The sequence below is a fragment of the Vanacampus margaritifer genome, chromosome 13 (assembly GCF_051991255.1).
Source record: "Vanacampus margaritifer isolate UIUO_Vmar chromosome 13, RoL_Vmar_1.0, whole genome shotgun sequence".
NCBI lineage: Eukaryota > Metazoa > Chordata > Actinopteri > Syngnathiformes > Syngnathidae > Vanacampus > Vanacampus margaritifer.
In genome coordinates this window covers 22,922,913-22,941,165 of record NC_135444.1, presented here as the reverse complement: position 1 = coordinate 22,941,165, position 18,253 = coordinate 22,922,913, and the positions used below count along the sequence as shown (strand labels likewise).

Sequence of the window (18,253 nt, the reverse complement as noted above, 5' to 3'; positions counted from 1 at the left end):
CTCTCTCTCTCTCTCTCTCTCTCTCTCTCTCTCTCTCTCTCTCTCTCTCTCTCTCTTTCTCTCTGGCAGCGGTTCATACGAGGTGACCGCCCCCACTTTCCCCTCCCCGTCCTCCCGTCGTCTCCCCCCTCGGGCCGGGGCGCTCGCCGGCGCTCCTGCCTCGTTGAGACAGCTCCAGTCAGGCTTGCAAGATCAGCTGGCGTGCGAGCGCATGCCAGGCTGCCGGGCGCTCACGTTGTTGCTAGATTTCATTTGTGAGCGAGTGTTTGACCTCGGGAGTGTGCAGACATCTGCATGCTCACGCACGCAAGCACACGCGGGAAAAACAGCCGCTCCACACACATACGCACACACATGCTACACACACACATGCATGAAGTCACCTGTTCCCTGCCTTGACTCCGAGTCGACCTGCTCCTCAAACATGTAAGCCACACTCGCCGCCGCCCGACCGCCAGCATCCGACGGGACGAGGGCTAATGTCGAGTGGCACGGGTCGCGCCGCTGTTTGCCGACACTGGGAACGAGATTAAAGGCAGGGTTACGGAGAGGCGGCCATGACGGTCCGTCACAGGCCACGCCGCTTTGGGGCAACCGCGCCAAACAGGAAACTGAAGTTGAGCTCCGCTGCCGTCACCGTGAATAGGCGGCCATCTTTTAACTCTTTGACTGCCAGACGTTTTCAGAAAAGGGATGCCGTGGGTGCCAGCCGATTTAAGCATTTTTGACTGATCTTTCAAGGTCCACAGAAAATGTTGTGTTTGGACTATGGAAACACACATACTACCAAATGAAAGATTGGACTCTCATCTTTCATCAGAAAAAAAAGTTTGTTTCTAACTTATTCCGTTTTTCAGTAATCAACAATAGAAAATGGTTAGTTTCACCTCTGTTTTGAATAAACGTCTTTTAACGTCTTTGGCACTCCTCCATAGGATTTTACTAAACGTTATATAACGTTTTTGGCAGTCAAAGAGTTAATAGCGGACATTTAGTGATCTGATCTCTACGTCATTTGGATGGTTGTTTGGTTCAATGTTATTGTGATTTTTTTATTTTCCTCACATAATACTTCCAATTTACACCGTTGAAATTTCAACTTATTCCAAAAATTCCCGCCTTCCAGGGTGTTTGTCGTCTGATTTCACATTACTTGCAGTACTCGCACAATTTAATGTTAAATATCAACTTTCCCACATTCATTTTCAATGGGACTGACATTGAACTTTGTCCAAGTCGCACTTGCCACGCCCACTTCCGTACGTACAACCGATCATCATTACTTTGGTTGGTTCGTTGGGTAGTCAAAGTCGTTCTCGGCGTTTGTCTGCAGACGTCGTCGGCGCTGGCCTCGGGGGGCCTCGCAACGGTTGCGCCAGCGCCAACGCCGCTCTTCGTTTTCACACAAGTGTGCGGCAAATAAAAGTTTTTCCTCTCCCGCAAGAAAAAGTTGCATGCGTGCCGACGCGCTTGCCTTTTTTTTTTCTCCTTTACACGCCGTGTCTTTGATTTGCGAGGATGTAAGATCAAATTGAGGCGCGAGTGTGCGCTCCCTCGCCGCCTTGATATCACCGTCTGTGTGTGTGTGAGATTTTGGGCTTGTGTGTGTGAAAAAAAAAAACACAAAAGAAGGCTTTCCTGCCACTCAACAGCCCTCGACAGCCGTCCCCAAACAAACCATTTCCCTGTCATTGCCAATACATTAGAAATCAATTATTAATGGCCTCGAGTCAGGGGCCCTTTAATCTTTGCCTTTTATCCAATTAAATTGTCTAAGCATCGCCAGTCGGCTGGCGGGGAACGTGCACAAAAAAAAAAAAAAAAAAAAGCTTTTCGCCTTTTCTTCTCTTCTTCTTTTTGACTTTGGCACAGAAGAGGCACTTCTGAGGCGGCGAGAATGAAAGCAAAGAGAGCGAGTCAAGTGTAAATGAAGCTCCCGCCCTCCCCGTCACACTTGCATCGCTTGCACAGGAAACATTTGAAGTGGAGACATTTAAGGCTTGCGTTGGCTTCCGCGGGACGCTCGGGAGAGCCCGGCCGGGGCCTTCTTTCATGATTCCTTGACGCGCACGTCGCGCCCGTGGTCGGAAAGTGTTTGCGAATGGTCGCTCACCGTCCGCCGGGGTAAATAATGGTGCCGCTCGCCGTTGTATTATTCAGAGAGAACGTTCACGTCGCGTCGCGTTGACTGCGAATTATTGATGCGAAACATATCTGCACGTAAAGAAGACATTTGTTTCAAGCGGCGGGAAAGTTACGCGCTCGCTAAAAAAAGTCTCACCCTACTGGGAAAAAAAATTTCCCTTTTGAAGTGAATTTTGTTTCTGAAAATTCAAAAAAAACATTTGACTTTTGAGCAGAAACATTTGGAAATACTAAAAAAAAAATGCTTTTTAAATATTTCACGTCACATCCCATGACTGTGAATTATTGATGTGAAACATATCTGCACGCAAAGAAGACATTTGTTTCAAGCGGCGGGAAAGTTACACGCTCGCTAAAAAAGTCTCACCCGAGTGGAAAATTATGGGAATTTTTCCCTTTTTAAGTGAATTTTGTTTTTGAAAAACATTTCACTTTTGAGTAGAAAAATCTGGAAATGGAAATATTATTATTATTATTACTAATTAATTTAATTAAAATATTTTTTCTAAACGTGTTTTTTTTTTTTTTACTCTTGAGCAAAAATTATTTGATTTTGAGCAGAAAAATAAATCAATAAATATTTTAACTAAAATAATTTTAATTCAGAATTACAAGGGTCGCGGGGGGTGCTGGAGCCTATCCCTGCTGGCTTCGGGCAGTAGGCGGGGTACAATAATAATAATAATAATAGCACAATAATATTAATTATGAATTGGTTATTATTATTATTACTAATTAATTTAATTAAAATACTATTTTAAATATTAAAATAAATGTTTTTACTCTTGAGCAAAAATTATTTGATATTAAGCAGAAAAATTTGGAAATATAAAAAAAACAAATCAATAAATATTGTAATTAAAATAATTTTAATTCAGAATTCATACTATTATTACTAATTAATTAAATAATTATTAATCATTACTAATTAATTTAATTCAAACTTTCTTTTAACTATTTTTCCCAAATATGATTTGGCCTGAAGATTTCCGCGAGGTTTCCTGCTCGCTGTTTCAAAGCGTGAGCCCTGCGGGACCCGTTTGGCGTTCCCGTCAGCTCGCCGGAGATGGCCTGCGATCCGCAGCCACTAAAGAGGCTTCGTCTGCACACAAACACACAGTTCACGCACGCACGCGGGCTGTGCGTGAAGTGATTACCCTTGTCGCGATTCCGCAGACGCCCACGTATCCCCCCGAGACGAGCCTTTGTTTTATGTGCCTCCCGTTCGGCGCGGTAGGTGTCGGAGGCATCATTGAGGCGCAGACGGAGCTCATTTGTGGGAATCGTTCGATGATAATGGAGGGAAACATTGCAATCAATTTGAAATGTCATCAAGTTCTTTTCTTCTTTTTTTTTTTCCCGGATCAAATGAGATCTTTGGATCATGTTGAAGCGATCGCATCTTTTGTTGATGACACATGTAGAAATTGATTTCGAATTGTATTCCAAAGTTGTCTAAATCCCGCCTTTCTATCTCCTTCCGTCACAGCCGACATTGGGAAAAAAAACTTCCGCAGTGGCTCACTCTGGTCATCCGATCAATGAGTCTTCATGAGATGAGAAAAGCGCAACATGCGCGAGGGGGGGCGTGGCTACCTGCCACACGTCAATAGCGATCAAACGTCGGATTAGCGGCGCAAACTCAAACGTGCCGGCGGGCTGCCAATCATCCGCCAAATCGCCCCAAAATGAAAAGCGAGCGGAATGAATGGAACGCGCCGTCGGAGATGGCATCGCTCGTCAGATGTGTCCAAAAAGAAGCCCTTCTCTGATATCTGTTTCAAGGCTATTAATGTAAGATAGCGCTAATGAAATTGACAGTGGCGTTAATTGGGCGCGCCGATAAGTGCCATTGAGTGGAGGACATCTTAAAGCCAATTAAAGATATCGCCCACGCAATTAAAGATATCCAAATGCCACACCAGTGCGCAATCGGGCTATTTTGCCGGGAAATCATATCTCATAGCTCGCGACCCCTTTCAAAAGTTTGTTTTATCGCAGCCACACTTTATTCTCTTTTGTTGCTTTCTCTTTGTGGGATTACGTCGACGCTGTTCGAGCAGCGGAGCACAATATTCTGTGGGACGTGCAAAATCACTCCAAATCCAGCAAAAACAGGACGGGTTGCTCCAGTGAAAAGTTTTAAAATTTATTTCCGGAAAATTCAGACTTTTTTTTTTCCAAGCTGATCTTTTTTTTGTGCTAAAACATGTACATTTTTAAATTTTTTGTACATTGTTTTTTTTTTTGGTAAATTTTTTGTACCATGTACATTTTTTAAAAAAAAATTACCCCCATTTCGATCCCCAAAATAGAGATTTTTCTACTTTTTATTAAAATATACAACTTTGTTTGACTCTATGAATATATATATATTTTTTTTTAAATGTTAACTCTTTGACTGCCAGACGTTTTCAGAAAAAGGATGTCGTGGGTGCCAGCCGATTTTAAGCATTTTGACTGATCTTTCAAGGTCCATGGAAAATTATGTGTTTGGACTATGGAAACACACATACTACCAAAACAAGATTGGACTCTCATCTTTCATCAGAAAATAAAGTTTGCTTCTACCTTATTCCGTTTTTCAGTAATCAACAATAGAAAATGGTTAGTTTCACCTCTGTTTTGAAACAAACGTCTTTTGACGTCTTTGGCACTCCTCCATAGGATTTTACTAAACGTTATTTAACGTTTTTGGCAGTCAAAGAGTTAATATAACTGACCTCAGATAAGCTGTGGATGGATGAAATATGCATTTCCCTCCTGTACCATTTTTGTCTTTTTTTTTTGCAATACCACTTTTAGCTTTCAACACAACAAACTTGAAAAAGTAACGGGTGTCAAAGGTCAAACCGGTGTTTGACGTTTGCCGTGCGAGCGTGACGTTTCCTTTCAATCTGCGTGTGACCCTGAAGGCACCTTTTCTCCCGCAGGGCGCTGCGCCAGCTGCGGGGACAACGTTGTGGGCGAGGGCACGGGCTGCACGGCCATGGAGCAGGTCTTCCACGTGGACTGCTTCGTGTGCATGACCTGCAGCGGCAAACTGCGCGGCAAACCGTTCTACGCCGTGGACAAGAAGGCCTTCTGCGAGCCCTGCTACGTGGTGAGTGACGTTGGCGCCGTTTCCCTTCAAAGCGCGGCGCGCTCGAACCCCCCGTGGGCTTGAAGAGCCGGACCGAGGCCGCTCATTAACGCCACGCCGGCCGGCTTTGGGAAAATGTTGAACGATCTTTATTGAGCCGCGGCACCGATGGATTAGAAAAATCTCACCGCGACCCGCCAAAAGTGAAATGAGAAAAAAAAAAAGACAAAGTTGCAACAAGTTGACAAAATAACGATCTCAGCTTCTCTTTCACTTGATTTCTTTTTTTTTTCTCCTTGTTTTGATTGAGCCGATGCTATCGGCACGTCGATGCGCCGATAAGCTGGCGCTCCGCCGCTCTTTGTGTATTTAATAAATGTCAAAAGCATGTCGGGATGTTTTTTTAATTAGCTTTGTCGAGCTGATAAGGAAGAAGAAGAAAGAAAAAGTTTGAATTCTTGTGATGGCTTCCGTCCGGGCTGGAAATGTTTGATTTGGATTGTGCCATCTTCCGCATCAACGCTGATGTCATTTAGAAGTAGCGATGCGACGCGCCGCTAATTACCGGAAGAAGTCGTCAGTCACTTTTAGTTCAAAGCGCTCTGTTGCATGCAGACCTCCACCAAGGCCTCCACATTTACCATCATTGAATTTGGATCGCTATTTGTTTTAGGGTTAGTGAATGTTTTGGGGTCAACCTTAAACATTCTTTACAATAATAATAATAAGTTGTATCACTAGTCTAAACATGACATTCTGATTAACTCATTGACTGGCAGCCATTTCCACTGAAGCAACCCCCTTCACTCCCGGCTGTTTTACTGGATTTGGACAGATTTTGCAAGGCCCGCAGAATTTTGTGTTCTATTGCTATCAAAACACGGAACCAAAAGAAAGATTAAAGTCTCTTCTTTCATCAGGAAAAAAAAAGGCTATTTCTGTCTGTTTCCGCTTTGCAGCGATTAGCATTAGAATATAGCTAAGTTTCATCATTACTGACAAATCTATTTAGAAATGGGAGTAAAAGAGCTTGTTGCAACATGGCCCTGGTTGATCTCTTATACTCTGTTGCCACCTGCTGTCTGATTTTTGTAATACCTACCATTGCTTTAAGCTTTTCTCTTCAGTTCAGAGGCTGCATCAAAGCCTTCTGTATGCGCTAGCATAAAAATAAAAATAAAAAAAACTTGGGAACAAACTAGTTAAAATTACATTTATGGAATATGAGTGAAGTATCAAAATCCAGCTGTTTTTATCCGTCTCAGGGGCGGCCATTATGCCACTTACTGTTGACTGTAGATGTTACTCAGGGTTCAGGCAACGACCAATCAAACCTTTTTTCCGAAGCTGCGCTGTGATTGGTTACCTGAGGCCTGAGCAACATTGATGTCATCTTCAGTCGACAGCAAGTGACAAAATGGCCGCCCCTGAGATGGATAAAAAAAACGGCTGGATTTTGATACTTAACTCATATTCCACTAACGCAATATTAAACATATTTAGACCAGTGGGGCTGCATAGAACATATTATTGTCCAAAAAAAAAATGGGGGGGGGGGGGGTTGACTTGCCCTTTAATGCATTGCGGAGGTATAAAATCAAGTGACTGGACTTAAAAAAAAAAAAAATGTAGCAAAGAAAAAGCACAAGACGCAAGTCGATCCTTTCTGTGGTTCTCACGTGGCAGCGAATCGACGGCGGGAAAGTTGCGTCGGTCGAAGGTGCGCGAAAAGAGGTGGCGCTCGCCGGCGTCTCTTAAATCATCCCGCTTGCGAGGCACTCACCGCGATTGTGCCCGTCTCGTCTGGAACGTCTCCAAGCGGGATCATTGAGCAACTTTATTTATGCCTTTCATCAGCATAAATGTTCTTCTGGCACAGGATCAAAAAAGCGCGGCGCGCAAAATCGGAATTCCTTAATGGAAGTCGTTCCTTCTCCTTTTATTCCCATCCCGCGGGGCGCCTCCCGCGCGATTACGGCGGCGGCTCCAGAAGTGGGGCTCCCCTGCGAGCAAGCAAAAGGGAACGTTTGCTCTACCGTCGGTCAGTCCGTCGAGGAATATCCCGGCAGCCCTGCGACCATTTTGCGACCCGGTTTTCACTCATTGCCTTTCGCACAGCATTCGCTACTAAAAGCGGAAAATTCCGTCTTGGCCTTTTTTGGAAAGTCCAGCAATCGATGGTAAAATCTTTTCACATAAAATGTTACTGTTTCAGTTATTTCGGATATAGGCCTATACTGTATATATTAACATGTATACTAATATTTATAAAATATATATACAGACATAAAAAAAATACTAGTTCATTTAAATATTCTTATGTAGAAAATCCATATGGATGTAAAAAACCTAATAAAAAATAAAAACACAAAAATACTGGGAAAATAAAACATGTAGTAATATTTATAAAATATACATTTAAAAAATATATATATTTTTTTAAATTAAATGTGTCATTGTGGTTCTGAATCCAGTGCGGTTGAATGTGCAAAAATGCCACTCAAGTTTCCCGGTCGGCGTTAGTGCGAGACGTTGTAAAAAAAAAAAAAAAAAAAAGTGCTCGACATTGTTCCTGTCATGTACTCCGAGTAACAAGGTCACACTGAAAGACGCTTTCTGAAGAGATAAAGATACGATTAAAAGGAAATAAAACCTAATCTGTCCTCCGCCTCTTTTTATTGCGATTTTCGGAGCATCCCGGAGGTGACGGACACCGAGCGGCCTGAATGTAATTACGCCGATTATCTGGCGCGCTACAAAAGCCAACTTATTGCAAAGAAATGACGGCGGGCGTATCGCTGCCGCCGCTCGGCCGTGACCTGTCAGTCAAACGTGGCTGACGGCTGAAGGAAGGCCCGCCCTCGCGCCGCTTTTGCGCTCTTCTTGCCACTAACAACGCATCGAGAGAACTGGACTTTTCATCGCCACTCTTGAGTCGTGACATTTTATAGCGCCGACGAAGTATGTTTGTCATAATGGAGAAGAAAAAAAAGCGTGACTAGTCGGCTTTTGCTGACTTTTTGTTTTAGTTACTTTGTTACATTTACAAATACATTTTCACATTTGGTTAGGTACGGGTTGTGATGTAATTTGAGTTATGAACTGGGGATGTGTTCAAAATTAGCGACAAAAAATGTACATTTTAAATTAGAGCACAAACTTGACATGATTTCAAACGCCTCTCATTGAACCCCCAGTAAAGGTCGAACCGCTCGAATGGGTTTTTGCTGACCTTTCTTGACTTTCACATCTTGACATCCTTTTTTTGCGTTGCCGGAGTCGGGAACGTGCGAATGATTGTGAACATTATGTTAACAGCGAGTGAGATCATTTGAATCCCAAGTTTGAAGTAGGATTTCATAACCTTCGTCATCTTTTCATTTTACAGCCGCATCGCACTTCACTTTCTATTCAAACTCTCCTTTTCATTTGTGGAATTTATTTTTATTACCATATTCATTCCCCATGACATGCCCAAAGAAATGTCAAGAATGATTTTTATGTGTATGATTCAAATCGTATTTTAACGCGTTGAGGTGTGCGGTCTGAATACTTTAATTACATTGGATTTATTCTGTTGTAGCGTTATATTGCATTTTTTTTTTCTTGGGATAGTTTTAAGCATCTAAATATACAGCAAATATGTAAATTTTTAACTTTCAAGTATCAATTTTGATTTAAAAAAAAATCTCATGTATAAAAAAAATCTCATGTACAAACGTTGGATTTAAAAATAAATATTTAATTTTTATGATTTTTCACCTCTGGTAAAAATCCCCAAAAATCAACATTTTCCCTAAAATAAATAAATACATTCATAATGTTATACATTACAAAATAATAATGTAGGGATGCACGATAATATCGGTGGCCGATAATTATCTGCAATTATCAACCAATTTGATGTCATACAAATAAAGCAGGTAATAAAGAAATCCACTAATAATAATGGACTTGCCGCGTTGGTCCATCTATTTGTGTTTGCGGGTCAGGTTGTGCCCAACTCCTCAACCCCTCCCCTCTCCTATGCTAGTGACGCATATTTGTGACGTCATAATGCGCGCGACCTCGTCGTGTTCACAGGAGATGCACGAAGGCAACATGGCAGTCGCACATTGTGGGATTTCTTTACTGTTGCATTTTTTAAACACGGGCCAACTCAAAATGAGTTATTGGTCTTTGAAGCAGAGATATTAATAAAATTCTGCTTCATGGCGCTTTGCACAATGTTTACATGTATTTGTACATGTTCGACTTACAGTAGGACTCAAAAGTATGTTTGTATTTAACTATATTTTGCAAACAATCATCGACATCGGCACATAATCGCGCATCCCTATGAAAATGTATAAAATATGTCATTTTTTAACTCATTAAAAAATATATCAAACATATATTTTGTCTTTATATTGTAAAAATCCAAATTCAGACAATTTAACCAACGTTTTTCTGTGGAAAATATATAATACAAAAAAATATATAGGAAATAAAAAATTATATAATATATTAGCTTTTTAACTGCCAAAAACGTTAAATAACGTTTAGTAAAATCCTATGGAGGAGTGCCAAAGACGTTAGAAGACGTTTTTTTCAAAACAGAGGTGAAACTAACCATTTTCTATTGTTGATTACCGAAAAACGGAATAAGGTAGAAACAAACTTTTTTTTCTGATGAAAGATGAGAGTCCAATCTTTCATTTGGTAGTATGTGTGTTTCCATAGTCCAAACACATAATTTTCTATGGACCTTGAAAGATCAGTCAAAATGCTTAAAATCGGCTGGCACCCACGGCATCCCTTTTCTGAAAACGTCTGGCAGTCAAAGAGTTAATAAATAAATAAAATAAATAACAGCCCCCCCAAAAAATTGCACTTTAAAAGTCATGTATCTTTGTCTGGTAAAAAAAAAAAAAATCCTGATGTTTTTTGAAACATTAAATGTATGTAGGAAATCCATTTTTAGATTTAAATGCATAATTACTATTGTAGACGTCCATTACAGTTGAAATCTGCCGCACCCCCTGGAGAGTCCGGGACGCTCGCATCGCAGCTCTCATCCTCATTTTCAGCCCAAAAAAGTGCTGGAATGCACGAAACCCGTGCAGATGACGTCACAATCAATATGTTGCCATTCATTGTCTGCTGCCTTGCTTGAATGGACCAAAACTCATCAAAGTAAAAAAAATATATATATCGTGAAAATGCTCATATTTAACCTTTTTATTTTGTGGAATAGTCACATTTCATCGGGGTTGGGAAAAAAGTAAATCTATAATTCTAATAGCAGCGTTGCCATTACACTTTTTACACTTTTAATCCAGCGCACCCCCCGGAGAGCACTCGCACCGCAGTTTGGGGATTCGCGGTGCGTTTTTGTTTGAATTAGTGAACGCCGCAATCCAGAAGATACATTTCAAATACAGCACAAAGATTTTAGTGTAAACATTGTGATTTCCGCTCCCTCAATATTGCAATTTCATATGCATTTATTTCCCAAAGGGGAAAGAAGTGCGCACGAACACAGATTTGTGAACAATATTTGAGTGAAAAAGCTCACGAAAGAAAATGATATTAAAACACGCTGTATGATGATATTACTTTGTCATGTGTATATGTGACAAATGACCTTCCATGCTCACACACACACACGCGCACACGTGCAGTGTGCGTTTGTGTAATGCTAATCCCGTCATCTTGTTGTAGTGCACTTAATCAACTAGTGACAACACATTGAGCTGCTTAAAGGGCTTGCGAGCTCGTGTCGCGCTCCTCAAATGGAGGCGCAATCCGCATTAGCCCCAATCCCGCAGATTAACACCGTTTAAACTTCATGCCGCCATTATTCAACGGTGAGACCTTTTATCCCGCACTGTCGCACTTTTAGCCGTCCTCACAAAAAAAAACAAATCCTCTTTTCTTTTTCTTTTTTTTTTTGTATTGCAGTCAAATATCCATCCCTTTAAATACCCTTACACACAGGTGGGGTCCTGCCGCGGTTACCACCTGGAAACTTCTTCTCCCTCAAGCCATTTTGGGGATGTTCATAGTCACAGAAGGGAGGGGGGGGGGGGCTTGTGTTTAAAAAAAAAAAAATAAAAAATCATGTTTGATGGACAGACAATTAACAGAAAATCCAGCATTTGCAGGATTTCACACAGAACCAGAAAGTAGACAGAGTAAATATTAAATAAAAAAAATACATAAATGGATAAATAAAAATATTCACATATTTAAGTTAAAATAAAAAGGATACAAATATTTATGTAAGTAAAAATAAAGAATGCAAAAAATGTTTATAGAAGTAAATACATCTGAATATATACAGCATATATATTTAAGATATACAAAATTCAATATAGAAAATATATATATTTTTTAAATATATGTATACAATTTAAAACTGTTAATAAGTAAAATTAAAATAAAGTAAACAATATCAATCCAAGTTCAAATACAAATAAAAGTAAAAAAAAAAGAAAACAAAAAATACCAGTATAAAACATGAAAATGAACACTATACCAATAAGGTAAAAAAAGTAAAAACATGAATAATTACTAAATTAAATGCAAGTCATTATAACTGATTAGAAAAAGAGGCTGATGAGCGTGTGCAGTGGATCCAAAAATTTTTAAATGTCAAAATAATGAACATATAACCGGTGCTCTTCAAATTTGGCAGGAAAATTAAACTAAAAATAAAGTACTCTATAATAAATATTTTTACAAATGTAAAAGCATTAATGAAAGAAAAACTATTGAAAATGTATAAATGCAAAAGTGAAAAATATAAAAATGAAATTATTAATACGAAATATAAATGTTGATACAAATAGTATTAAAACAAAAAGCATACAAATACTAATACATGTAAAATGTGTAAAAGCATACAAGAGTATGTATACAAGACAAAATATCAAATAAAAATATGTATACTAATAGATATATTTACAAAAATATATATATATATATATATACTATATTGTACAATTAAAAATAAAGTTCATATAAAACATGAAAAATATGTAAAATAGATATCTAAAAATAAATGAAGCAAGGGAAAAATATAATAAATAAAAGTTTTGTTTGCTTTTTTTTTTTTTTTTTAAATCAAGTCAGCTATGATCTTCCTTGATGCCGATTTTCAGCCCATCTCAAGTATTCTGCTATTGTCAAAACGTCACAAGAATATCATCGCGGACTGTGACGGCTACAAAATTAGCGCCGTTAGCCCCCCAAACACGCAAATCGTCTTTGGCAAGTGTGCCAACACGCTGCCATTTGCCATCCCCCTTCATGCCGGCGCCGTCTAATTGTTGGGCTCCTTTGAGGAATTAACGCAGACTTAATGACGTGTGAAAATACACAAGTCAATTAGCAAACACACACAACTTAAGTGAATATTTGATGAGTCAGCGCAACGCTGGATGCGAGAGGAGTGTGTTGAGAGAAGAGCCCGAACGCACGCGCGGCCACGTCTGCATGTGACGACCCGCATATCCGTCACGGGGAGCGCTGACAGGTGTGTGGGCGGGAAAAAGTCGGCTCCAATTAAAGTCACATCACTGACATCAAGACGGCGCTATGATCCTCGTATTGGGTCGTTCCGAGAGGTTCGCGTTGTACCGGAACCAGGAAGACCGCCGCCGGTAGCGGGCTTTTCTTACACGCTCAGTATTGGATGATCGGGATTTAATTTGGCACATTTTTCAGAGAAAATAACTTGAATGCTAACATGCTAATAGTTGGCATGCTAAGGAATAGCAACAAAGTTGGGGTGTCAAGCGACGACTTCAACAGTTAACTCACAATTAATCGCAAACTTTATACATGTTCTAAAATAGACTATTAATAAATACCAATTTTTTTTCATGCTCTTGTTAACAAAATTGGAAAAAAATTAAAAGTAATAGAAATATGTCTGCATCTTTTAGTCGTTGATGCAGTCATTTCAAAATCATTCATAAAATTCAGTTAAATTTAAAAAGATGCGTTGTACTGTAAAAAAAACGAGTGTGATATTGATTTGTGTTGAGGTCACTTTTCTGCCACTAGATGGCATAATTGCACTTATAAGACATTGGTGTCAGCTCAGTGCATTTTTCTTTTCATATTAAGAGCTCTCTAATCTTTCGCATGAAGTAACTTGCGAAATTCTGTACATTTTGAAAATTGTAAATTACAATTTGACCCCAGACTCACAAAAAAAAAAGCTGTCAAACAATTAAATAATTTAATCAGATTAATCGCATCTTGGAATTTTGATTAATCACGATTAATCGCTTAATTAAAAGGCTTTTTTTTAGTTTGACATTTAAATTTTTTGGATCCACTGCACACGCTCATCGTCCTCTTTTTCTAATCAGTTATAATGACTTGCATTTAATTTAGTAATTATTCATGTTTTTACTCTAATTTTTACATTATTGGTATAGTGTTCATTTTCATGTTTTATACCGGTATTTTTTGTTTTCTTTTTTTAACTTTTATTTGTATTTGAACTTGGATTGATATTGTTTACTTTATTTTAATTTTATTTATTAACAGTTTTAAATTGTATAGATATATTTAAAAAATATATCTATTTTCTATATTGAATTTTGTATATCTTAAATATATATGCTGTATATATTCAGATGTATTTACTTCTAGAATTTATTATTATTTAAAATGACCAGAACAAATAATCTAAATGTGAAACGCACACATTTATGAAATGCTTTTTTTTAATGCATGTAATTACGTTTATTGCTCAAACACAACCTGTGCTACGTCGCACGTAGCCATCCGCGGTCGCGCTAAAGGATCATCCAGGGTTCAAATTTGTGGCGTTCGAGAAACCTTCAAGTAACTCAAAACGAAGGCACTCATTTGAACATCCCAACAATCCTAACATATGTAAGAGGATATCAAAAGCGCACGGTGCCGTGTCCAGTCCAGTCCAGTCCTCTTTTCTGGTCTCTTTCTGTCAAGGCCCGCTAGCAAGCCGCGCGATGATCCCGACGGTATCCGAACCCGACGTTCTTTGACGCCTGCCCCAGGCCTCCTTTTGGCGCCGCGCCTCTGAGCGACGCTAACAAATCGCTACGATGGCGTGTTCTCCACCAGTTGACTTGAGGTGCGCGAAGGTGCGAGTTACGTCACCCGGACGGAGCGTGATCCTCCTAATGGGAGCTCGCTGGCAGCCCGACGGATCGTTTGTGACAATCTCAGTCTGAATGCTTGTGACACGCCTTCATCCGGGGGGGGGGGGTTGCTGAGCTGAAGTTTCCACTCAGTTGACCTGGCCTGGCCTCTCGAGTGTAGGTGTGAGCTGGCCCGAAGTACATTTGCATGCCGGTCCAGGAACGGGATGGCACTGGGCCAGAACCTCCCACCGGGTTTTTTTTTTCTCTCCCGCTTTTCTTGACCTTGGCACTTGCCACGACCTCAATGGAGATTCTTTTACTCACTTGTTTACCGGACAAATTTTGACCACCTCGACTCGGTGGTGTCGAGCAAAGGTGTCGAACTCCGGTCCTGGAGGGCCGAAGTCCTGCAGGTTTTGGAGCTTTCCCTCTTCCAAGATGATCATATATCAGCTGTGTTGGAGAAGGGAAACATCCAAAACCTCCAGGACCGGAGTTCGACACCTCTGGTATCGAGTTTAGTTTCTCTTAAAACGGCCCTCAAATCACACCAGGTATCCGTTGGGCCATGGTGAGACTCCGGCTCGGATGTTGTGGCCCGGCACTGCCTGTCCATTTTAAATGTTACCCGGCAACAGAACGTGGAAGGGCCGCGCTTTTCCCAGACCTTAGCGCTCGGTACTCGCGCAGATTACCGGACAAGTTTTCGCTTTCTTTCGTTCCGCGTTTCCTGACGTGGCCACTTTGCACTCTCGCAACCGCAGACGCATTTTGACAAACCTGTCGGAACCACCCGGAGTTTAGTCTAACGTGACGGTGCGGACATCAGGCCGTCCTTAAAGCGCGAACCCCGCGTCGCCGGCTGGGACTTTCCTTCGACGTGACGGGCCGCACGTCAGGCGTCCCCGCGCGCAACCAAAGGTGGCAGGAGCGCCGCCGTCCCGCTCGGGCCCGGCACTGCCTCTCCGCCTTACGTCCCGCCGCGCGGCAGAAAGTGACCCCTCTGGACTTTAGGCAACGTCTCCTGCCGCGCTTGCCGAGAGAAAGTGACAAAGAGCCCGGCGGTGGTCGGCCGATGCCGTGAGTCGGAGTGACATTGCGGCGGGTCAGCAGTGGGTCGCCGATATTTTCTTCCCCCCCGGGCGAGGAAATATGCTTAGACAAAAAACATGAGGGAGCTTCCGCAACTCTTGTCCAAACAATGGACCCTAATAGCAACACTTTGGGGCCGGAGGCGGGACAAAAAATCGGTGTATGTCGTATGATTGTGTGTGACGGTGCGGGACACGCACACACCGTGACAACTGCTTTCAACACAAGCGGGCGGGAGTCGACAAAGTGTTGATGTCCCCCCCCTTTGAATAATGAGTTGCTTGGTCCGGTCTTGCTAGCATCTCGTCTCTCTTTGTCAATCATCATCATAAGTGTTAAATGAGCTAATAATGCTAAGTTTAGCATGTCCGATCCATCTGCTCCGTGTTTTGTCAATTTTCTTTTTGTCCCATCTTGCTAGCATTTGTCCTCGCGTTATTTTTGTCATTTGAGATCAATAAGCTTGCGTGTCCACTCCATGTTTGGAAAAACCTTTTCTGATCTTTTCATTGGACCACAATTTTTTCCATCTTGTCTCAATAGCGACTCTCCCTTCTTTGTGAGTCATCGAGGTTCGACTCTTTTTCATCTTCATCTCCTTGAACTTTATTATTTGTCAAGCTTTTTTTTTTTTTTCCATCTTGCTAGCATTACTCCTCTCTTTCTTCACTCGTCGCTGTTAACTTTTAATGCCTCGTGTAGATACATAAGCTAATAATGCTAATATTAGCATATCCGATTCATTGAGTCATCATGTTTTTGGGGGGGAAATAAAGTTAGCATGTTTTTTGGTCACATCTTGCTAGCATTTCTCTTCTCAGTGTGAGTCATCGTTGTCATAGCTAAATATGCTAATAAGGCAAAGTTTAGCACATTCAATCCATGTTTGAAAACCTTTTTTTTTTTTTTTTTTGCATAACCATGATTTTTTTGTCTTTTCCTTCTAGTAACTCTCCTCTTTGAGTCATTGCGCTCTGGTGTGGCAAAATGGGCTAATAATGCTAACTTTAGCATGTCCGATCCATCGCCGCCATTTTGGAGGAACCTTTGATGTTATTTTCCGTCTCGCTGGCGTCTCTCCTCTTTGTGAGTCATCATGGTTTGCTCGTCGTCTTCTTCGTCTTCACTTCATCTCCTCAAACGTCCTCCTCGTAAACGGCACAAGAGGCTCGTTTGTCAAGCTTCGTTAAGTCACGTCCCCCCTGCCCTTTCTTTGTTAGGTTTTTTTTTTTCCCGCCGAGGTGACTCATCCGTTCGGCATTTTGTCCCGTCTTTCCTGCGGCCGCTCGCTCGCTCGCTCGTTTGCTCGTCGGCTCGTCCGCTGGTCCCACAGCAGTAAAGGCAGGCACCGAGCAGACGCGGCACTGAATCAGCTCGGCAGTAAATTTAGCGGCGGCGAGTTCATCCTGCCAGGTCATAAATCGCGTGCAAAGCGCAGCCTGCCTCCCGTCGGCCCCGATCGGCCTCGCGGAAAACACGACGGCGAAAGAGGGAAAAAAAAAAAAACTGCTAGGTGTAAAATGTGTGTCAAAAGAGTAGAGATGAAGTTGTTCGCCCGCTTCGGAACGCCGCCGTGTTTTCATATGCGGGAAATCGGTGATGCAATCGAGAGCGCTTTTCACATCACGGCGAGGAAAGAAAAAGTCTGACGCAGATGTGGAGATGTTAAAATCACGGAGAATAAAATAAGCAGATGTCGGCAGCGAGGGTTCCTTCCGCCATATTTAGCATCTCCGGCACGCCGTTTGCTGGCAGACGACGATCGTGAGAGAAGCGAAATGAGCACGTTTGAATGTCAGGGTTTAGTTTCACAAATAAATCAAGCCTCATTTTTCTTTTGTTGTGTTAAATCGATCTATTCTATATATTTTGTCAATTCTATTTAATAGTCCAACACGTTTGTGTACAATTTAAGCTTCACTTTATTTATATTAATTTAGAATAGAATTTTTATTTTGTTTTTGTTTTTAATTATTTTTTACATGACATTTCACTGATAGGCAAGTATTTGTTATTATTTATTTTTTTAACCGGTACTATTAATTATTAATTTTGATTACACTTTAGGGGTTTTGTATTCTTTTAAATTATGTATATCATACTCCCAAATATTTTATTTGTATTTTCTTTTTTTTGTAATATTATATACAATTAATTAAAATTAAGGTACATAATATGTCTTTGTAAAATGTCACCAAGTTAACAGGCCTGACTATTTTTAAAAACTTTTATTTAGAAAAATAATTCATGGAAAGTATATTTTTACATTGAATAATGTTTAATTCAAATTAATAACTACTTTTGTGCAAAATTTCACCAAGATGTATATTTATTTATTCTTTTAAAATAAAAATTTTGTTTTGTTTTTAAGGATTTTGTATTGTTGAAATATTATCTGTAATAAAAAGAAAAAAAAATTAATAATAACATACTTAAGCTTAAAATTTCACCAGCCATAAAAAAATATTTAAAAAAAAGTCAATTGTTGCAAATTTTAATATATGTGCATTTTAGAAATTTAAAAAAAAAGTTGAATAATTGTGTCTAAATGAACAGTGTAGCATTTGAGTTTTTAATTATTGTACAAAATTGAACGTAAACTTAACATTAAAATATAATTACGGTACTTATTCTGTATTTTAATACATTTAAAAAATATATATATAATATGGAGTGAAGTTCAAAACAGGCAATGCCAGAAAATCGAACATTTGAATACAAATGTGATTAATAACTTAATAAAGTAAGATTTATTTGATCAACAAAGAAATGTTTGCAGGCAGTGTTGATTGGTGCCGCTCACCTGTCA

The 18,253-nt window shown here is 40.3% G+C and overlaps 1 protein-coding gene across 5 annotated transcripts in view; it reads left to right on the top strand.

The window, feature by feature from the left end:
• The window catches only part of lpp (LIM domain containing preferred translocation partner in lipoma), a 117,625-nt gene that overhangs the window by 91,303 nt on the left and 8,069 nt on the right, over positions 1–18,253 (top strand). For all 5 annotated transcript variants that reach the window (XM_077584612.1, XM_077584609.1, XM_077584613.1 and 2 more), the window contains exon 8: positions 5,079–5,248. In XM_077584612.1, the coding sequence (XP_077440738.1) occupies positions 5,079–5,248 (170 nt within the window). The remainder of the gene's footprint in view (positions 1–5,078; positions 5,249–18,253) is intronic.